At 39.0% G+C, this 24,129-nt stretch overlaps 1 protein-coding gene across 1 annotated transcript; it reads right to left on the reverse strand.

Moving 5' to 3' along the window:
• Positions 1-1,205: 1,205 nt before the first annotated feature.
• On the reverse strand, positions 1,206-1,976 carry Zfp42 (ZFP42 zinc finger protein). The gene has a single exon (XM_027927162.2). The coding sequence runs from the start codon at positions 1,974-1,976 to the stop codon at positions 1,206-1,208; it is 771 nt and encodes a 256-aa protein (XP_027782963.2).
• Positions 1,977-24,129: the final 22,153 nt, after the last annotated feature.

Genomic DNA, 24,129 nt, shown 5'->3' on the forward strand with positions numbered 1-24,129 from the left:
CAGTTAATATCCTTGAACAAATACCTTCTTACATTAGTGGAAATATTTCTACAGATTCCTAGGAATAAAAAATATTGGGGCTGAAATATTGCACATATTCTGTGTTCCCCTCAGAATTCATACTTTTAGGTCCCAACTACCAGTACCTCAGAATGTGAACTTGCCAAGGAGAGAGCCTGGAATAGACCCTTCCAGATCTAGTCCTCAGAAGCAGTCAGCTCTGCCAACCTTCTTGGTTTTGGACTGAGAGCCTCCAAAACTATGTATGAGATAATACAGTTCCACTGTTAAAGCCACCCAGTCTGTGTCATTGCTGTGACAACCCTAGGAAATTAACAGAGCACACCTGCAAAATATCTTCCAAAATGGCTGTAACCATTTATACCTTACCATGTATGAGGGTAAGGTCAACTACATGCTTCACCAATACCAAATATCAACCTTTATACTGTTTTGTTTATTTTTAAGGACAAGTGAATTCTATCTCAATTTTTTTTTGGTGGTGCTGGGGATTGAACCCACGGCCTTATGCATGAGGTAAGCACTCTACCAACTGAGAGCTATATCCCCACCCCAAATTATATCTCTTTTTAATGCAAGCTGTTCTGATTTTTTGAACCCAGATTTAGCACACTTGTAGGGTTTTATGTTCTTTTATTTTGAAATATCTAAAGATGGATTCAATTGGATTAACACTATCAAATAACCACTCAAATATACAATTTTAATGTAATTTGATACAATGATGAAAACAAAAACTATATTTAGCTTTAAAGAATATCCCCTCACTTGTTGACTTATCTACTGCACAATATTCATTATTTAGGACTACCACACAAATCATGAAGTATATTTTTGAAAATTAAAAACTATACAATTAGAAACTACAAAATTAAGTTATCTTCATATGTATAGTACATGAAAACAAGTTGCACATCCAGTAATCCAATAGCTATTGAGGATTACATTTTTGAAGTAAATATACCTGATCTCTCTGCTGGAAATACACTAGAATACACAATGTTCCTAAAATGGCATTGCAAAGTAGAAGAGCATCTTAGTAACACTAAAACCATGCCTTTTATGGTTGCAATTTTAACTTAAAAGATCCTACCTAGAAATAATAGCCCACGAGGATATTTGTCCCCAGTCACTCTTTCATTAAAGCTTATATTCTATCTGAGGCTTATTTTCCATCTTCTTCGTCATTTATTCTGCTTTGTCTTCAAATGAGTTAAGAAATGCACTTTCAGGTTATTTGACTGAACAAACCTCTTGTCACAGCCTGGAAAGGTACACGCAAAACGTTTCTCCCCAGTGTGGATGCACAGATGCGTTCGTAAATTGAAGTCCAGAGAAAAGCGCTTTCCGCACCCTTCAAAGGTGCACTGATAGGGCTTCTCTCCAGTATGAACCAGAAAATGCCTTTTTAGTTTTGAGCTCTCTGAGAATGTTCTCCCACATTCTGCACACACGTGATCTTTGGGACCAGGAACAGGGATGTGACTTCTCGGGGAAGATTTGTTATTCGGCTTTCTTTGGCGTGTATTTTTTCCTCGCTTCTTTCTAGCAAATCCTGTGAGCTGTTTCGGATCTGCTATGTCGCTGGTGCAGGGTCTCTCTGTGGGAGGAGGCTTTTTGCCTGTCCCGTATTCAGAACACCCAAGTCGTGAATTCTCTTCACTGGTCTGCTGAGGAAGCTCTGGTGTTGTCCCCTTTTTCACATATTCCAAAGAAGATTCAAGAAGGGAGTCTGCTTCAAAAATCTGCTTGGGAAGGTCTTCATCTAATCCTTTCTCCAGGCAGTCCAAGGACTTAAAAAGTGAATCTTCTCCCAGGATAGATTCAGAAAACTCCCCTCTGAGTAGGCATTCTATGTAACAGTCCTGGAAATCATCCTCTCCAATAGCCAGAGGGCTGAGCTCACAGCTAGGGTCTTTGTCATTGTCAGCCCATGACCTGCTATGGGATTCCATTTCTGCCTGCCTAGCTTTGGTTCAACTTTTTTCAGGGTTCTTCTACCCACACCTTTCCGTCCAGGAGTTTTGCACCAGAAATAGTATCAATCACTTCCATGTAATAGTAATCTTCACCAAACACCTGCTTTATGAAAATAATCTTGAATTGGAACATATTCTAATATTAAAGACATCAACAGAAAATGACCTAAAACACTGACCTAGAGCTCACTTTTCAATTACAATTAATGCTACACTTACATGTTCTCTGATAACCATACCCCCTCACCCCCAAAAAGAAAATGCATCCTGGAATAAGATGGGTTATCTGGGTACCCTATAAATTTTCTGACTTAATGACTCATCTAATATTTATTGTGCACTCATTAAGGTTCTAGCCCTACTCTTGTCTACATATTGTTTGTGATTCTTCAGAAGAAGTTTGCAATCTTAAATAGAGCCAAGCAAGCAAACCTTTACTGAGGTGTTTGGTAGCAACTGATTAAAAACTCAAAGGGGATGAAGGAGTACATAAAGATGCCCCTGTTTTCTTATGTAATGGTTGTGAAACTGATATTAAATAATGTATGTAAAGTGTTTGGCACAATTCATGGTGCAGAGCATATACATGCTGAATACTTAACATGGATTAGTACTATTTTATAATCCTTTTATCCATTTTGTAAGTGTATGTTGGATCCTGTAACCTCACTAAGCTGGGGATGACAATCTTTTTCTGTAAAAAGCCAGATTTAAGCTTTGTGTGCTCTCTTATCTCTGTTGAAACTCCTCAATCCTGTTGTAGCAGGAAGTAATCAACAGATAATCCATAAAAGAATGAGATTGGCTGAATTACAATAAAAATCCAAGAGAGGCTGGATTTCTCCCATGGGCTACAGTTTGCCTGCCCAATGTTCTAGAAGTTAGGGATCCAGAAAATAAGGCACACAATATCCATGGCACTCCATCTCTTCTGACTACAAGCCAAAGTAAAAGCATAGGGTAACTATCTTAGCTCTGAAGTTTTACATTTCCTTAAGACTATAAAAGAACCTTTAAAACTTACAGTACAAATACGTTACTGCTATTCTTTGAAGAGTGGTTTGCTTAATGATACAATCCTGTACCTGATAAAGACACAAACAAAAGTCCCTCTTCCTAGTCAGTCCATTATAAATAACTGAAATTTGATTTGATGCTTGCCTTTCTTTCCAAGCTGATCTCTTGCCATCTCTAGTGCTCCTGTTTTATGATTCAGCAATAATAAACTCTCTCCAATGAAGCAAACAAGCATGGAAGCCTGTTTCCCACCAAAACTTCAGCTTTCTCAGGCTGCCCTCAATTCTTAGGCTCTTTTACATCCCCGAGCTCAGCATTCACTAGCTCCCTATCTCATATGGATCAGAGCTCCATGATAATAATCTTGAATTGGAACATATTCTAATATTAGAGACATCCTCAGAAAACGATCTTAAAACACTGGCCCAGAGCTCACCTTCCAATTACAGAATGCTACACTTACATGTTCTCTGATAACCATACCCTCTCACCCCCAATGGGTAGGCAAACTGTAGCCCATGAGAGAACTCAAGACTCTCTTTGTTTTATTCAGCCAATCTCATTCCTTTATGGATTATCTGTTGATTACTTCCTGCTACAGGAAGCAGGTGTTTATTTATTTAAGGTCTGTCTTACCTGCTAGACTGTAAGCTCTGTGAGAGCAAAGGCCTCTTTGGTCTTGTTCCAGCACTGTACTAAAAAAAAAAAAAAATGAGTTTATAAATATTCATTAGATATTGCATTGGTGAGTTAATTTTCATCTGAGAAAATTAATTTACTAGAAATTTATTCAGAGCTTTAGACACATAATGCATTAGTTTAAAAAAGTTGGCTATCAATGAAGCAAGCTGTTAACTAGAAAGACATCTAATGAGAGATCAGAGAGGTATTTTATAAATTTACCAGCATCCAAGAATAGACCTTACTTTTTTCTGGGCTAATTATTATTTGTCACGTCTCTGAGCATTACACTGGTTTCACAAAAACACGCATGATTGTGAGCATGACATAAAATTGAAATGGTAATTTACCAATGTATTATCAAAAATGGTTACTATGGCAAGCATCCACTTCTAGGTAGGGGAAATAACTATAGGAAAAACTTACTGGGTAAACATGAGATGAGGACAAAATTTGAATACCAAACATTAATACTTAATGACCCGAGATTAGCCTAATTTTATATTTCTCCAACAGGTTAGAAGTACTTCACAAGATGTTGTCAATTCACATATATTTAGAACTCAATATCTTTCTAAGTGCTGAACTCAGAATTGAAAAGGACATTAAGTCCATGGTCATCATAGCACTTTCCTCTTATCCGTGTGGGAAGGATAAAAGGCAGCCAATGGTAAATGAAACAAGCTAAAAATTGAGAAAAAAAAATGGTATGGAAACCCCCACCCACCCACACACACACACACACAAAAAAAAAAACAAAAAACACCCACCAGAGTGGGCATAGTGGTGCACACCTGTAATTTCAGTGACTTGGTAGGTTACAGAAGGATCACAAGTTTGAAGCCAGTCCAAGTAAATCAGTGATGCCCTAAGCGTTGGGGATGTGGCTCAGTGGTAAAGTGCCCCTGGGTTCAATCCCCAGTAATCAATCAAAATGATTAAAAAAAAAAAAAAAGTAACTTTGTCTGGAAAAACTTCCAAGAATGAGACATTAGAGTGAGACCTGAAAAAGAAAGGTGTCGGTGGTCCCGGTCCCGTGAGACAGGTTGGAAGAGTATTCAGCCCAGGACGCAGCAGGGTGGAGGAGAAAGGAAGCTGTGTTTGCTGTAGAATCCGGTGGGCAAAGAAGGCGGTGGTCAGAGCTAAGGTTGGGAAGGAGAGTGCAGAACCTTGTGGGAAGCAATTTGCAATGCATATCAAAACCAAAGAAAACCCTTAAGGGGTTTCACACCAAGAACCATTGCTTAGGTTAACCGTTTACTTTTGGCTGCGGTATGGAGAATGGACAAGAGTGGAAGAATAATTTATTAAGAAATTCAATCATCTAACTGACGCTGGGTGTTTGGGTGGAGGTGGGTCTGAAACGCAAGAAGGGTGGGAAAATAGAACAATCTCTTCTGGGGCGCTTTACCACTGAGCTCTATCCTCAGTCCTTTTATTTTATTTTATTATTTTTTTTTTTTAATTTTGAGATAGGGAGGGACTAAATTGCAGAGGCTGGTCTACAACTTGCGACCCTCCTGCCTCAGCCCCCAGAGTCCCTGGGATTACCGGCGGGAGCCACCACGTGTGCCAGTTTTAGGACCTTTTAAGCTTGTTGGTGGATTGGATAAAGGGCGTAAGAGAAACAAGAATCGAAAATGAGCTGTCCTAGGTTTTATTGTTGTCGCGGGGTTTTTTTTCTTTGTTTTTTTGGTTGCTAAAGTAATTGATTGAGGTGGATGGTAGTGCTATTTCTCAAAATCAGTGGGGAGGGAAAGAAAGGAAAAGATAGACCTACTGTCTTATTAATAACTTAAACATTTTAATATAAAATAAACCTCGCCATAACGGAATAAAATATTTACATTAAATGAAACAAAATTAAAACAAACAAACAAACCGCAACTTCAAGGAAATTTCAACCAGGCATTCGTTGGCTTCCTTCTAAGTGTATTTATTTCCCTTAAATCTCTTGTAAAAGTGTATAGTACCAGTGTCCCCAAACAGCTAGCGGTCAACAGTCTAAGCCGTAGAAGTTGAGTGATCAAAACAGGCTTGGACTTAGATAAACCCGATTCATTCGTACATTATAATACATCCCCCTTCCCTGCACCCATATCAGAAAAAAAAAAAAAAAAAAAAAAAAGTTTCGTGAAACAAGACTTACCCATGCAACTAGGATGCGCTCCCAAGAGTTTCTATTCCATTTCCTTTCAAAGGTAAGAGAAAGAAGGAATTGCTCCTGCCTGCTCAACCATAGTCTACTATGCCACGTGCTCTGCTTCTCAGACCCCTTAGACCTCCTTTAGGTGGACACAGTGAAATGGGCTACACCCACAGGGCTGAAAAGTAGGTGTAGCCCATTAGTTTGGAATTTCCGAGGAAAAGCACCAACCAGACACGGAGGGCGGGGAGATGGGTGTGGCTCCGCACCTGGCCTGCAGGTAAATACCCGCTGGCTCCCGCCAGAGCACCGTCACCTTCAGCGGGGCGGGAGGGGTTAAAGCGCTTCTTCCGGGTGGCTGCGGGTGGCCCGGCCTCAGCCAGGCACCAAAAAGCCTTTGAATCCCAATCGCCTGGCTTTAGCACGCAGTACGTACTCAATAGGTGTCTATTGAACGAGTGAACGTAGGTGAAATGAAATTTAAGCTTTTAGGTATCAATGAATACAAATCAAGCGTAGGAGGCAATTTTTATTCCTGGAAATGGAAGTTTGCTCTAATACACACCCACAAGTCTCCCTGCACTCTCCCCATCTCCACTTCTCCTACAACAGTCCTAAATAAACTGACTGTCTCTGTCCATCTCTTTTTTCCTTAGCTATTCCAGTGGCTTTTATATCCCTTGAAGTAATTCACTTGGAAGCTTAGGTCAATCAATGTTCACCATTGGATAGGGTCTACTGAAATTTAACAGTTCGTATAAATACACTCACACTATTAAAACAAAAACCAAATCAATATTTAAAACCTCTTAAATTTTGACGTAAAGCTTCTCTGTGGTTCACCTATCTGGCAGCAGTCCTGTGCTCTCTGTTTTTGAACCAATTTCAATTGTGAGATTGCAAAAGAAAAGATTTTCCAGTGGGGATGTATTTGAAATTTCTATTTATTATTGGCTGGTATTGTTGCCCAAACTTCAGTCCTTGTCCCCATACTATTCCAATAACGATAACACGGTTTGGAGAAAAAGGAAAAAGAAGCTTTATTGTTTTGCTAGCAAAGGAGAAGCACAGGGGACTCCTGTCCCAAAGGCTGTGATTCTGCCCATTCACAGTTAACAGGGGGCTTTTAAAGAAGTGATCCAGAGAAAATGATGTTAGAGATGAGAGATCAGAAGAAGTAGTTTAGGGGAAAAAAGATTGGGGGGGAAAAAAAAGTAAGTTTCAAAGCCACAAGGGATATAGTAAAAGCATCAAATGAACATGAACCCCTGTTACAGTATCCCCCACTAAGCAAACAGGCATCCCGTGCATTTAAATCAAAGTTAGATAAAACTTCCTTAGCTCCTTACCTGAAAACATTGTATTCACAGGTGAATTTCTGAAGGCAGAAATGCATGTGTGTGTATATATATTCATCTCCCCACCCCTCCTAGTAGGAAGGGAACCCAGGGCCTTGCACATGCTAGGCAAGGGGTCCACCACTGATCTACATTCCAGCCTTTTCTGTTTTACTTTGAGATGTCTTGCTAAATTGCCAAAATTAGCCCCTTCTTGGAGCTTGGGATTCTCCTGCATCATCCTTTTTTTAATCCTTGTTATGCTGCTGATTGAACCCAGGTGCACTTAACCACTGAGCTTAACCCAGCCCTTTCTATTTTTAATTGTGAGATAGCCTAATTTACTGAGGCTGAATTTGAACTTTCCATCCTCTTGCCTCAGCCTCTGGAGCTGCAGGGACTGCATCAATCTTTGATTGGCTGGGATTATAGACATGGGTCACTATGAAGATTGAAGGCAGAAATATTAAACAAAACAAATAAAATAAAACAAAACAAAAACAACAAACAACAACAAAAAACCACCTCCCTTCTGGTCTCTTGGTGTCTCGCAATGGTTATTTTAGAAACCACACAGGCCAAATTCTCACATAGGTGGGCACCAGCCCCCCCCCCTTTTTTTTGGTGATAAAAATATAAATGCCTGGGTTTTAATATTTTTCTCTCATGTGTGGAAGCTAGAGGAAAAAAGGAAAGAAAGGGATCTCATGAAAATAGAAGGGAGACCAGGAGGGTAGAAAAAGGGGGCCAGGAGTTAGGAGAGCGGGGCAAGAGAAAGTACCAGGAATAAAATTGATCAAAATATGTTATATGCCTTTAAAAATATACTACAATGAAATGCACTATTCTGTATAATTGTTATGCACCAATAAAAAAAAGAAAGAAAGAAATACAACTTCAATGAACCCAAGAATCTTGAGCAAAGCATTCTTTCCATGATTTTCAATGCAATGACACTAAGTCCCTTTCCTTACTGGATGGACAGGCTTACTCAAACAGAAACACTCCTCTCTTCAGCCTACTTCATTAGAACCACACCCTTTTGTTATCACTTCCTTAACTATTGCCATAGTACACACAAAAATCCGATTAATTTATAATCCCCTCTCCCTACCACAACCTCTCTGCTCACTTGGTTTATTTAGGACATGGCTCACCTTTAGATAATCTAAAATTACATTTTATATCCACCTACTTATGTAATGCATACATTAGTTTTCATCCCATTATGATATGACTCTACTTTCTGTGGCTCTTAAAAAGTAAAGACAGAGCCAGGTGCAATGGTGTACACCTGTAATCCTGAGCCTGAGACAGAACGATAGCAAGTTCAAAGCCAGCCTCAGCAACGCAAGGCACTAAGCAACTCAGTGAGACCCTGTCTCTAAATAGAAAATACAAAATAGGACTGGTGATGTGGCTCAGTTGTCCAGTGCCACTGAGATCAATCCCTGGTAAAAAAAAAAAAAAAAAAAAAAAGTAAACAAAATGAATTAACTCATCTATCATATGAAATCAGCTCAAGGGAAATTTAGTTTCTTCAAAATGAGTTAGGGACCAATTAAGTGTGAAAGAAAAGCATACTGCTTTTTAAAACTGACCACAAAGGGTGGTATAGAGAGTTGAGAAATTTTTGAATTGCTCAAATATTAACCATTGTAATTCTTCTACCAATAACATCATGGTCATTTTTTTAAAAAATTGTATTTTTGAGAATTTATATGTGTATTATAAATTAATATTTTCAGATTTAGAAAACGAAAAATTATACATAGGTATTAATTCACTTTACATAGATTTGAGTTTCTTCTGTAGGTGGGTCACTGTTCTAGGCCCTGGGGATATGATACCTGGCCTCCTAGAGTTTGCAGGCCAAACTGGTAGGACCAAAGGTAAGATGAAGCCAGTAACTTGCTGATCCACAGCAAATTTAAGGGATGCCAAAAAACTCAGTAATCAAAATTAACAATATTTTAATTTCACATTTTAAATTATTTTATTTTTTGGTACTGAGGATTGAACCCAGAAGAGCTTATCCACTGAGCCATATCCCCAGCCCTTTTTTTTTTTTGAGACAGGATCTCCTTAAGATGCCTAGGGCCAGGAAGGGGATGTAGCTCAGTTGGTAGAGTGCTTGCCTCCCATGCAAAAGGCCCTAGGTTCAATACTATAAAAAAAAAAAAAAAAAGAAAGAAAAGAAAAGGAAAGTAAGAAAACGTGCTTAGGGCCTTGCTAAATTGCTGAGGCTAGCTTTGAATTTGGGGTCCTCCCTCCTCAGCCTTCTGAGTCACTGGGATTATACAGGCATGTACCACTATGTCTGGCTAATTCCATATTTTCAATTAAAATTAGTGCAAAAGTCCCTGATGAACAAAATATCCAAATTTTAAATAAAGAAAGAGGATCCCAGTCAATTAACCAAGGTTTTAAATATCAAAATGTACCTATCCATTGATACCAGGAGCCTAAGGCTTTGGTGTAATGTGAAGCACTAATAGGAGAAAATCCTGAGATTCTGGGAAGGTTTCCCTGCTGTGATCTGAAGCAGGACAGTTTGGAGGGCATAATCTCCCTGACAATAGAAAGGAAATTTAGCTATGGAAGTGGGAAGAGTGAGGCAGTATGGAGAAGAGGAGCAAGTCCAGCTCCAGAGCCTAGGAGACATGATAAAAATTTATATCTGTACCCCAAGATGAATGGGAATGGGGGAGTAAAAAAAATGCATCATCCACAAATGCTTATTGACCTTAAACTTGAAAAATATTATTTCATTACCGGGACTCAGTCTATTTCCATTTGATTTAGCTAATATTAATTGATTTCTTTACATGCACAGTCTCATTTTATCTTGAAATCGTGTTTTCAAAATGGTTATTATTACTTTACTGTTATAATTTCATTGGCATTTTCAAATGATAGCCCTGAGGTACAACGGAATTTTACTGGCTAAACTCAGATTAGAGCCCTAGTATGCTTAATTCTTTGAGATGTGTCATTGTGGTCTAGTATAGTATTTCACAAACTCCACAGTTGTATTTTTCATTAAAAAATCCTTCCCATTATTTGCTGTGATTTATAATACTTTTTCAAACTTGTTTGATCCCGATAGCAACCTTATGAATTGTTATTATCCACTTTATGAATGAGGAAATGGAAAGTCAGTTATGATAAATGCCTTATTCAAAACCACACAAGTATTAAATTTATGCAGCAGACTTTAGACCCCAAATCTTGCTATCCTGAAACAAAATTTAAATATAAAGTTAATTTTTCCAAGTTCAGTCAATTGTTTAAAGAGCTTATTAATGTGGTATTGATACGAGTTCTGCTCCCTCACATGTTGAAGTCTGAACATTAGAGAAGCTCGCTGAGGCAAGCATATAAAGGAGGGTTTATTTATAAAGGGGTAACCTAGACTTCTCTCAGGAGGGAGAAGGGGGCCATAGCTGGTGTCCTAGTTCTACCCTTTTTATATGTTCTATGTTTTCTTTGTTCTTCTACCTCCTCCCCCTTATCTTTCTCCTCACTGCCTATGTGGACCAGGCATTTGACCAGGCCTAGGAAATGCTCCGTGGGAGGGCCAACAAAGGGTGAGGAACAGATGAGCTGAAGGGGGAAGGGCAGGATGGTGCAGCCCAGGACACATTAATTAACAACTTTATAGCTCTCTGGGGGGTGGGGGGGCAATTCCTGGGACAAGTTACCTTAGCAACTGGTATGAGCAGGGGGAGGTTCTTGATAAGGATGGAGGAAGGGCTCTAAAGGAATTAACATCTCAATGCCTCAGGGGACAGTCTCCAACTTGCTGGACTCACTCAAAATTGGCCTCCTGGATGCGACCTCCTGGATGCGACCTCCTGGATGCGATTTACCTGTCTATAGTGACTGCCTGTCTAATTCTGGCTTCAGTTTTAGAGTTTCCACCGGATGAGAGGAATCCCACAGTCAATAATATATATTTCTACATGGAATTTGATAGTCGAATATGGTTTTTAAAAGGGCATGCTAAGGCACATTTGTTTGTTATTTATTTTTAATTTTTTTAAAAAATCTAAATGGAAGATGTTTGTTACTTAACACTGAGATGAATGAACTTTGTTATCATACTGTCACACCTTTTCACAAGTGTTTGTGCTATTTAGGTGAAAACTATGGCCACACAAATATCATCATGTTTCATCTTCTCTATGAGGGTTTAGTGGTGGGCCTAAGTACACAGGTTTTTATGTCAGATTCTTCTCAGACTTTGATTTCTTAATGCTGTTTTGTTGTCAACTTCATAAGATTCTTTTTTCCTCTTAAGAGTGAACTATAGTTGGGTACAGTGACGAAAGCCTATAATCCCAGCAGCACAGGAGGCTGAAGCAGGAGGATCCTGAGTTCAAAGCCAGCCTCTGCAAAAGTGAGGGGCTAAGCAACTCAGTGAGACCCTGTCTCTAAATAAAAAATACAAAATAGGGCTGGGGATATGGCTTAGTGGCCCCTGAGTTCAATCCCTGGTACCAAAAAAAACCAAAACACAACAAAACAAAAAAGTAAACTTTTGCTTTGTCTGAATGTCTGTGTCCTTCAAAATTCATGCATGGAAATCTAACCCCCAGTGTGATGGTAGTAAAATGACATATGGCCTTGGGAAGTGATTAGGTCATGAGGGTTCAGATCTCATGAATAGAATCACTGCCCTTATAAAAGGTGCCTGAGAAAAGCTTTTTGCCCTTCTACTATATGAGGACACATAGAAGGTATTGTCTTTAGGAGGTAGGCTCTCAGCAGATACCAAATCGCCTGGTGCCTTGATCTTTCCAGACTCTAGAACTGTGAACAATACATTTTTGTTGCTCATAAGTTACCCTGTCTACTTCATTATAGCAGCCTGAAAGGTCTAAGTCAACTATTTGTGTAGCTTCCTTTCCTCTAAATATTCCTTGCCTTTTAGTTAAAGAACCTGCTAAAATTAGGCTCATCTGGAGTAATTTTCTGAGCTTGTTCTAACTTAAGATCATCTCTCATACTCCACCCCTTTTTAATTTATAGATGATTAAAAAGATATTATAGAGAGTTCCTATATATAATTCACCCAGCTTCCCCTATATACATTCATTAAAACTAGGAGTTTAACAAATGTACTGTACTACTAACTAAACTCTAGACTCTATTTTGAATTTCAACAGTTTTTCTACTTGTGTACTTTTTACCTGTTCCAGGATACCATTTTACATTTAGGACCTAGTTAAATTGTAGACATAAACTGCACAATCCAATCTCAGTTCTAACTCAGAAAATGTAATGTACGCCTTGGAATATCCTTCCCTGTAACACTCCCCCTCTTAAATTCACCCCCATCTCAGGATTCCAGGTTTATACCTTTTTCAAGATTCAGGTTGAAAATAGCATCTTTCAAAGAGACTTTTTTTTGGAAACCCAATGCTCTCTCTCCCTATGTTGAATTACTCTGGCTTTAAGGATTTTATTTTATGTCACATAACCAGTTATTTAACATTACTTTTAGATGCAATTAAGTGGAGAACTAATAGAGTGCACATCTCTGCAGGAGAAAATCACTGGCATATTGGATTCTCCAGATTTTATAAAGTCTATTTGCTCCACATAGGGAAACTGTAGAACAGGTGGGTTTCAGGTTAGTATTATGTTTGAAGTGGTGAGAATAAATTGTGAACATCAACTTGTAAGTAATACTGATCCGGTCTTATTTCAGCAAAGAAAAATGTATAAAATAAATAGCTCTGGGGCACATAGTTATGTGTAGCCTTTATAGCCATTGGTTTTGTTTCTTAGCTTGTTTCTTTTCTTTTATGGAATTTTAGAATCTAAAGCCATTTCTCATACTGAGTTGGAACTAATTAATGGGTAGCAATCAGCATTTTGTTATAGTCAAAAAAGTGTGAGAAATATAATTTGCTAATGTGTATGGTTAGAAATGGATCTAAAAGGGTAAATATGGGAACATGAATCACTCAGTCTTTTTTTTTAACATAAATATTTTATATTATTGAGTCGTAAAAAAAAATCCACCAAATCTGCTTTAGAGAAGGTTTGTTTAGGTGATCTACCTTATGTATAAATAAAAGGTGTAGCCCTTCTGGTTTCAAGGTGGATTTACTCAAGGTGGGTTTTATTCTCCTGTACCAAGAAAATGAAGCGGTGAAGCTGAGATTAATTATGTAAGAATTGTTTTCTAGCAACATCCATCTTTCTAAATTTGCAGCATTTAACTTTTTAAATGAAGTTTGTTAAAATGATGGAAGGACAGATAGATCATAAAATAGAGCCCAGAAACACATCTACAGGTAATCTGATATGACAAAGCAATCTGAAGGAGCAGTGGGAAAAGGCAGTTGTTTCCATAAACAATGCTGAGTCAACCGGCTCTCCACTTGGGGGAGAAAGGAATCTTGACCCCTAACTCACACCATACACAAAAAGGTAAGTTCCAGATACATTTTAGATATAATTGTAAAAGGTAAAAAGTACTACTTTTAGAAGGAAACTGGGAGAGTATCTTACATTAAGAGCTAGGAGAGATTTCTTCAGCAATACCCAAAAGTACTGAATACAAAGGAAAAAAATAAATTGAATGATATTAAAATTATGAATAGGGCTGGACACAGTGGTGCATGCCTATAATCCCAGCAACTCAGGAGGCTGAGACAGGAGGATCATAAATTGGAAGCCAGCCTCAGCAATTTAGCGAGAGCCTAAGCAACCTAGTAAGACCCTGCCTCAAAATAAAAAATTAAAATTAAAAAAAAAAAAAAGAGCAACTGGGAATGTAGCACAGTGGTAAAGTGCCCCTGGGTTCAGTCCCCAGTACCAAAAAAAAAAAAAAAAAAACCAAACCTGAAAGAAACACCATTGATAGAATGAAAAAGTGTAAAAGTGATCTTTTAGAAAGACAGATGTGATGCCATTTTCTCCAATGGCTTCCCATTTCCCTTAGAAGAAATTTACTTGCCTTTCTGTCTTAGAAAGTACCAGGCGATCTGGCCTTAGCCTCCCCCTTCAGCCTCAGTTGGCTCCTTTTTCTGCTCAAGCCAAGCCATTCTCTTGTTCCACAGTGATGCTAGACGCATTGACAAGACTTTTGCATGTCTTTCTTCTCTCTGCAATTCTTTGCCACAGATTATTACAAACTTGGCTTTGCTTTGTTCCAATCTCAGTTTAAGTTGTAAGTACATGAGTTTCCTCAGTTGAGTTCTTAAAAAACCTCCAAGGTGTATTTATTATTTTCATGTGCAGAAACATGACCTTTTTCACTATAGATGGTTTTAAGAGCTGAGTGCTTCAGGAGGGTACAGATAGAAAAGAGGGCCCAAAATTTGAATGCTCCAATTTAGAAGTGCAGTATTTGAAGAGGAAAAGCTAAAGTAGGATTTAAATGAGGAGCTGGCTGTAAATAATTCAAGAGAAGAGTCCTGTTGAAGGACTGTGTCTACCCCTAACAGGGAAGGAGCCAGGCTTTGGTGAATTTTCTGCTAGGCACTGATCTGATCGACTTTCTTTTGCTGAAAGTTTTCCTTCTGATGAACACAATCTGGACTAGATGCCCAATGGCAGGCTTTCTGGGTGTGTCTATATTCACCTTAGAAGGGAGCCAAGAACAACTACTGTGGTCAGTAGGGCACTGGCAGTGTTTCTAGCTGGCTCAATCCCAGGAATCCTAGGAATGGGTCTCAGCTGTGCCTTGCTGTGTGTGAATTGCTTGGAACCTCTAGGATGGGGATACTCCTTCCCTCGGTCCCTGGGGTTTCACCTGGAACGGTCAGTCATAAAAGTCAAAGAAAAATTCTGTTTTATGAAATTGTCATAGAGAACAATTCTCAAAATCCAAGAGAAAATAAGTTTACCTTGGTTCTACACGGAATCATGCTCTTGGACTTTGTACTCCCTGCTGTTTGCTGGTGTGAGCCCTGCGCCCCCTTGCCCACACACGTAGTTTCTGTACCAGCATCCCTGGGTCGTGTTCTTGAAGTCTGAGCTCTGCTGGTTAAGGCTCCTTAATGATCCTGATACTCTTTTCCTTTCTGTCTCTGTGGCCTCCAAGTGTTGTTTCCTCTGCCTGCAAGCGTTTTCACAGTTCTATTTCAGGATATTGGACTGCTCTTTTTGTTAAGTTGATATGTTTTCCTTCCTCACAGTATGTTCAGAAAGAAACTAGAATTGTATATTAATATTTTTTTTTCAATATGATCACTTATAGTTTCTCAAACAAAGGAGTCCCTGGGCATTTATACTCCTCTATAGAAGTGCCACTTAAAACTGACACTTGGCACCCAATCTCTTATCTTTCCAATCCCTCCTTCCTACTTCAACCATTTCCTTCCTTCCTTCCTTCCTTCCTTCCTTCCTTCCTTTCTTTCTTTCTTCTTTTTCTTAGTATTTTCATTGTTATTGAAATTACACATGGAAATAGAATATGATGATTGTTGTTATTAGTATAGAGAATAGGAAAGATAGGAAATATAATTTGATCAGGCTTTTTTGTCTTGACGTTTTAATAGAGGCTGTGGGGTGAAGGTTAGCAGTGAGTTTTGGGATAGCTTTTTTTTTTTTTTTTTTGTACTAGGGATTGAACCAGGGGCACTTTACCACTGAGCTACATTCCCAGACCTTTTAGTTTTTTATTTAGAATCAGGGTTTCACTAAGTTGCTGAGGCTGGTTCTGAACATGCAATCTTCCTGTCTCAGTCTCCTGAGTTGCTGGTATTACAGGTATGCACCAGTGTGCCCAACTAACCATTTATCTTCTTGAAACACTGATGAGATCTTATCCTTTGCCTCTGATTTTGAATAGATTCTTTTTTTTTTAAAGAGAGAGAGAGAGAGAATTTTTTAATATTTATTTTTTAGTTTTCAGCGGACACAACATCTTTGTTTGTATGTGGTGCTGAGGATAGAACCCGGGCCGCACGCATGCCAGGCGAGCATGCTACCGCTTGAGCCACATCCCCAGCCCCATGAATAGATTCTAAAGCCTACTACCCCATCCCTCTAAAGTACAAACTCTTGACCCACTAATCTGGTTCCAACCTCTCCTTCCATTTTACCCTCTACTTACGAATCTATTCCAGACGTAGTCAAATTATGGCTCTTTTTCATATCTGACCTACTGCCTGCCATGAGCTAGGAAAGCTTTTTACATTTTTAAATGATTGAACAAAAAATTTTAAAAAATTCTTGATATTGAAAATTGTCTGAAATTAGAAGGCCCATAACCCTAGATAAAATGTGGTTGAAACTGAACCATTCAGTTTCAATCCTATTGAATATGACTATTTTTGCACTATTCTTTAGTGCCAGAGCTGAGGAATTCTTACATGGAAACTAAAATATTTGTTATCTAACCTTTTACTGAAAAAGTTTACTGGCCCCTTAACTATTCAACCCTAGTTGAGAGTAGGGTTAGTTCTTTTTGCAAAATTCTACTCTCATTTGCATAGTAATTGGTAGTTTAACAATTATTCCATTTTACCACAGTCACTACACATGGGAGAAACTCTCCAGTCATCCGCCTACACTGAACTTTCTTTCTCCTTAGATGTACATCTCCTTAGATTACTGAATCTCAGGAATTTCCAGAACTCCCAAATCTTTCCTCCTCTATGCCTCATATTTTAGCTATTATCTACAAAGTTTTTCTTTCTCTTTCTTTTTTTTTTTTTTTTTGGTACTGGGAATTGAACTCAGGGGTGCTTAACCACTTAGCCACATCCCCCACCCTTTTTATATTTATTTAGAGACAGGATCTCACTAAATTGTGTAGGGCCTCGGTAAATTGCTGAGGCTGGTTTTGAACTCATGATCCTCCTGCCTCAGCCTCCGGAGCCTCTAGGGCCATAGGTGTGCACCACCATGCCTGGCTGCAAAATGTTTTTAATCTTCAAACTCTTCATAATTTAGTTCTAAGAAACTGGAAGATGTGGCTTCCCGTGGAGTCCACTCAGGTCAGCCGCTCTCTGTTCCCATGCATCATCCTACTCCATGGGGCAAGGATTGTCCTTTTTCTCCACTGTTCACTCCAGACCTCTTTTTCCTTCCTCTACTCCATATCAAACAGCTCTTTTGAAGCTTAAGCTATCAGACTAAACTGACCACCACTACTCTTTGATGCTTTCATATCTAAGTACCCCAGGACTAATCTTAATTCTGATATCTCCATGGATGATTCTTCCAATAGCCTGGCCTTCACAGTCAGCTTCTACGTGGTCTGAACTTGTCATTACCTATAACTGGCTCCTCATTCAGATTTGCAATTAAAATCATTTAATTCTGTGATCATCACTTCCAATCTTTCTGGCTCATATTTAGCACTTCTCCTTCAATAATCGGCCACACAGCTCAATTCAATCCAGTGACTCCATCTTTGACATCCCCGTGGCTCATTATTTGATTGGTTCCTTTACATATACAGATCACAACCCTGGATCTCAAATGCTTGCAGTCAGATATGTTTCCAAAATCAGATTTCTTTTTAATCTTATGAAGGTAAAACACTTCCTATACCATATTGTATAGTACCATCCACAGTAAAAGTGATGATTATTCCCCAAGAAATAGGATCAATAAAGACTCTAAATATCTTTGTGTCTATTCAGGCTAAGTTTTACTGAAAGATGAGTTTAAATGATTTTATTAAAAACTAGAGAGAGAGAGAGAGAGAGAGAGAGAGGAGATAAGATTATATATATATAAAGAGAGAGAGGGGAAAAGGACTCTCTTTTGAAAGCTCTTTTGGGATTTTGGAAATGCACATGGGAATGGTCAATCTGGACCAAAATTTCCTTGCTCCATTTTCTGTCTTTTTATTGGCCAATAAAGTAACTGGTTAAAGTTAACTCTACCTCTTCTGAGTTTGCATCCAAGCAACTGAACAAAACATAACTGTACTAAGGAGTTTTCCATGGAGTCACAGTCACTAATCTCCACTGGTTCCTCCATCTTTTCAAGGAGTATGATTCTCAGTAAGGGCAGTACCGCCCTCTAGGGGGCATGAAAATGTAGAGTTTGTTTTGTTTTATTTTGCTTTTTGCTTTCTTAGTATACTCACACTGAACATTTGAATATGGTAATATGTCATTTTATTATTAATCATTTTATGTTTATTTCTCCATATTATGATGAAGTAATTTAAAAATATGTGTGTAGGCAAATTATGTTAGCTATCATTTTATTTTCACAATTATCCAAAGCATGTTAAAAATATGCATTGAGGATACAGCTCAGTGGTGGAACATGTGCTTTGAATGCATAAGGCCATGCCTTCAATCCACACAGCACACACACACACACACACACACACACACACACCAAAAAACAAAATGTAGATAAATAAAGTAGATGGGGGAGAAAAGAAAAAGAAAAAAAATGTGTTATGAAAGGGGCCATTGGGTTTGATAGGGTCGAGGACAACTTCCCTAGTCCATTTACTTTCTCACAATAATGCTATACTGCCCTCTCTTTTCTAAAGTTCTCTTATGTTCTTCCTAGTCCTATCAGCTAAGTATCTTATTGCACTGAGAAATAAAAAAATAATTGGAAGAGAACCTCTGTGCGTTCTATCTTCCACCTCATCTACATCTGTAGCCAGAAACTTTGCAGTCCCTCTTGGTAATAAGGGTGAAGTGCCTGCTTCCCTCCTAGGCTTCCTATTTGTGAATTACTGAATACCATTTTCTCTTGACGACTCAGGTTATTGCTTAAAGAATTGTTTTTCCTCTCTCCATCTTCTACTATTTTTTCCCTCTCAACTTAGTTGCTCTAATGGGCATATCAGCACACTTGTGGTGATAGCATGAATCTTAAAACGGATTCCCTTAGTTTTATGCATAGGTGGAACCAATCAAACATAAATAAATGAGCATATAAATAGATAAAAATTAAAAAATAGCAAAAGGAAGTCTAATAGGGTAGAAGAAGGAGAATGGGGGAGGAGCGGAAGGACAGAAGAGAAAAGGGGGGGATTATGAACTGAAATCCAATTCCATGCATGTATGATTTTGTGCAATGAACCCAACTACTATATTATAGTAGTTATACAGCTACTATGTATAACTATAAAGTTAAAAAAAAACACCGAATTCTTTTGACCCCCATATTCTCCTCCAGTTTCTTTGCCCTCTCACCTCCTTTCATTGATGCTTTTTTTATAGTAAACTCCTGAAAGATTCTCTCCTTTTGCTACTAAAATTATAATCCACTGGCACCATAGCATCATCTGAAAGCTTAGTAGAAATGCCGTCTCTCAGGTCTCACCTTGTACCTACTGAATCAAAAATTGTCCTTCAGCAGGATTGCCAAGATTCACAATGACATTAAAGTTTGAAAAGCCCTGATCTGTCACGCCAATTTTCAATTCTTGCATTTTTTTCCCCTTCAATCCACTTCAATAAATCTTTCCATTCTCCTCTTTACTGAAACAGCTCTTTTTAAGGTCACCAATTACCTCCACAAGGTTAAACACAAAGGTCAGTTTTCACTTCTCATTTTACTGGATCTATGCATCATTTGATATGGTTAAAATTCGCATTTCTTATGCATCCTCGTTTTCAAGGCCATTAATGTGGTTGTGCAGGGGCTCAGTCCTTGGGCCTCTTTCTTTCCTCGGTTATTCCCTAACTGATCTCAGTCAGTTCCATGGCTTTTAATGCCATCTATGAATATGGCATCTCCTGTCTCATATTTCAAGGCTTAGGGCATATAGTTAACTTCTCACTGGAACGTTGTACAGATTCTCCTAGGAGAAATGAATCACTCTTTCTTCAAAGTGATTATTCCTATCACTTTGCACTTCTAGTTTCTCACTTTTTCAATTTTACTTTATAGTTTCTTTGTAAGCTTGATGACAAAATGGATATCATATACATCTCTATATTCCATATCTCATCTCTCTCCCTATATGGTTTCTTGGGTGACAAGTGCTCTGTAAGTGCTTATCAAAGAGAATTTTTTCTCACTTCTAGGAATGCATAACGGGCTTAAATATTCTATATACAGTATTCTCCTAGGTTATGGAAATCCCTTTTTGTCTCTGACAAGTCAACCAGCAGGCAGCTCATCTTTTGTTTTTGGTTTTGTTTTGGGTGCTGGGGATAGAAACCAGGAGTGTTTACCACTCAGCTACCACTTGAGCCTTTTTTAATTTTTATATTGAGACAGTATCTCACTAAGTTTCCCAGACAAGCTTCAAATTAGCAATCCCCTTGCCTCAGCCTCCTGAGTAGCTGGGATCATGGTTTCACCACTGTCCCCTGCTCCATCAACCTGTTTTTGTAAAGAGCTAAAAATGTGGATGAGAGGAGATCATTGAGGACCCCTGGATTTGCAAAGTGGCATTTCCAGGCCCAATTAGTGACATCTACACAGGTACAACTTGAAAGGAGGCCATCTACATAGCAAACCATGGAAATCAGATGGTTAGAATGTTCTTTTGGGTTTTCCCATGGTTGACTCCTAGAGAGGCCGTCTCTCGTCACCCTTTCTGAAGTGTACTTTTCAGTCAGATTCTATCCAGTTATGCTGTTTTGTTTTCACATTTGCTCATGTCTCTCTGAAATCATTTGCTTTTATGATTTCATTGCTTATCTGCTACCTTTATGGAATGTGAACCACACTTGCCTTCTGTTCTGTGGAGGTCCACGAACAGTGCCCAGGCCAGGCCAGTAAACTGCCACATGGTACATGCTCCGGAAATATCTGTTGAATCAATATGTTGTGCAGGGGGCTCTGACCCAGGAAACAGATTCAGGGTTCTACAGGTGGAAGAAGGGGGAAGACGCAGTTCGGACAGTAGACATGCTTTATTCAGTGGTGGCCACAGCCTCTAGCCTCCAGCCAGTTCCATTTTAGTCCTCATTTTGTCCCCATTAGTCCCTTCTGTCCTGAATCTTTTCCATAGACCCTTTTTATTTGCAGGTCAATAAAGAAGACACACTGACAACAGGTTACATAAGGGGGCACATACTCACAAGGTCATGTTTATGACCTTGGGTATACAGGCTGAATCAGAGGGTTTCTGGCCTTGACTAACCATAACACGGTCAGTTCTCTGCCCTGACTACACGTTAAAACAATAGCATAGCCTGCCGGAAAGAGGGAGCCTAGCTACAGCCATTTCTGAGCTTGCCCCAGCAGAATAAATTAGAGGCTGAGAACACTGAAAGAGCTCTTTGGCCCTGAAACCCACCTACAGAGAACTGTAAAACTCATATAGTAAAACTTGGTGAGCTGGATGTGGAGGGGATGCCTCTAATTTCAGTCACTGGGGAGGCTGAGGCAGAAGGATCTTGAGTTCAAAGCCAACCTCAGCAAAAGGGAGGTACTGATCAAGTCAGTGAGGCCCGGTCTCTCAATAAAATACAAAAATAGGGCTGGGGATGTGGATGCTCAGTGGTGAAGTGCCTCTGAGTTCAATTCCTGGTACCCACCCTCCCCCGCCCCTCCCCCCAAAAAAACTTAATGATAAGGAGATATGGAGAGGGACAGTAATTACTTTGATGGGCAACTGCCAGTCAATGAAAGGCATGGAGAGAAGTCTTCCAGGTCTCGAATTGACAAATGATTTACAAAATATCTACAAATCTAAGATGAATGAATATATCTTACTAGGGGCTTTGTAATAATTCAACAAATTGCATGTGGTCGTGCACACCTATAATTTCAGTGACTCTGGAGGCTGAGGCAGGAGGATAGCAAATTCAAGACCTGTCTCAGCTATTTAGTGAAACCCTCTCTCAAACAAATCTAAAGTTCTGGGGTCATAGTTCATGGGTAGAGTGGCCCTGGATTCAATCCCCAGTATGGGAGAAGAAAAGTATTCAACAAATATTCTCTGGTGGACCGATTTGGCCATTCATTTGGTGGAAATAGTACATAAGTAGTCAGTATAATTTAACTTCCAGAGTTTTATTTGGAGCCCACAAAACACTACAGAGATGGCTCCAACAGCATATTTTAAAATGATGTGTGACCTCAGATTAGCAACATTAGCATCACCTGGGAGCTTGTCAGAAAAGCAGAATTTCAGGCTGCACCCAGACTGATCTAAATTTTCTTAAAATGCCCAGATAACTCATATACCTATTTGAGTTTCAGGAGCAGTGTCATAGGAATCATGTCTATGAATCATAAGCTGGATCCAATGAAGAAATAACTAATGGCTGATTCTAACATGGATAACCAGGGTGGATATCAGGTAAAGACAGAGAGTAAGGGTGGAGGAGGAGTCTGAACAGCCAGTTAAGGAGATGAATTATCCAAACAGGGCTTCAGTGGTATTCATTTTCACCTTGTGAAAATAAGCAGCTTGGATGAAGTCAGACGTCACTGAGTCTAGTGATGAGTCTAAGATAGCACAGGTGTCTGGCATTACATAGAAAGTAGAGGACAAATCTATTTTCTGACTTGATTATAATAAAACACATTTTTCCTCATTGAGAGTTTTAATTCAGTGCTTAATGATGCTTCGTGAATTTTCTCAAAACTTTTTAGTAACTTTGAGGGAGAAGGTGAGTCAGAAAGTGACAGATTTGGTTCCGTGCAATAGGTCAATTTTTTGTCACAAAGAGAACCAAAGAAAATACCCAGAGAAAGGAAGAAAAAAGGGTCGCTTGAGTGGAGGCTTCACGGAATGAGGATTGTTGAAACAGTGTCAGATTCTTATATGTCTTTATATATAAAAAGGGATTTGCTTTGCCCTTGCTGGGGAGAAACTTAACTTGTTTTACATTATTATGTTATTTGGGAAAGAAGAAAAGAACTGAAATTGTGTGAACTTAAATTGTGTTCTAGTAGACCTTTAGAGTGGATGGGGGACCTAAGATAAAAATTCAAGAAGAAATAGATTGTGCTTATTTGCTTAGATCTGGGGAGCTAGGCTGATTTACTAAGGTAGTATATTGCCATGACATCTTTATGAAGTCACTTTAAGCTTTCCTATATTTTTAATTAGAAGTCATTTAGCCAGTCCCTCTTCTCCTTGGCAGCAATGGACTTAAACGGCTGAGAAATAAAAAATGAATAATGAGTGTTGTCCTCCTCTCCAGATATCCCAGATTGACCAAGGAGAAGTAGCCACTCCCTGCATATTGAAAACTTTTCTGAAGCAGAGGTTGGAGAAATAGAATTTGATACTCCATTTCCCAGATCCCTTCTATTTAAGAACCTGCTTGACATAAACCCCAATATAGGGCTTTGTATTCAGCAAGACATTTCTTTACTGTTCTGCCCATTCAGTGACCATAGTCTTTGAATCAAAGGATGGAAAATAACAAGTGAGAAGGGCAAGCTTCAGATTGTTCACTTCAATCCCACTGCTATTAATCTTTGTTAATTTGGCTAGGAGAGAACAGAGGACCTTTCTTGGGTATAAGTATCTCGCATACTCACCAGATGATCTCACCAGACTTTGCCTCTGACTTTCCCTAAAAATATCAAGGTCTCCGAACATAAGGTGCTTCAGGCAGCCAGGGTTGCCATAACAAAGTACCACAGATTTGTATGAAATTTTGTGAAGACAAACAATAATAAGTGCTGGCGAGGATGTTGGGGGGGGGGGGAAGGCACACTCATACATTGCTGGTGGGACTGCAAATTGGTGCAGCCAATCTGGAAAGCAGTATGGAGATTCCTTGGAAAACTGGGAATGGAACCACCATTGACCCAGCTATCCCTCTCCTCATTCTATACCCAAAGGACTTAAAAACAACATACTATAGGGACAGCCACATCAATGTTTATAGCAGCACAATTCACAATAGCTAAACTGTGGAGCCAACCTAGATGCCCTTCAGTAAATGAAGGGATTAAAAAATGTGGCATATATATACAATGGAATTTTACTCAGCAATAAAAGAGAATAAAATCATGGCATTTGCAGGTAAATAGATGCAGTTGGAAAATATAATGCTAAGTGAAATTAGCCAATGCCCCCCCA

The sequence above is a fragment of the Marmota flaviventris genome, chromosome 3 (assembly GCF_047511675.1).
Source record: "Marmota flaviventris isolate mMarFla1 chromosome 3, mMarFla1.hap1, whole genome shotgun sequence".
Taxonomy (NCBI): Eukaryota; Metazoa; Chordata; class Mammalia; order Rodentia; family Sciuridae; genus Marmota; species Marmota flaviventris.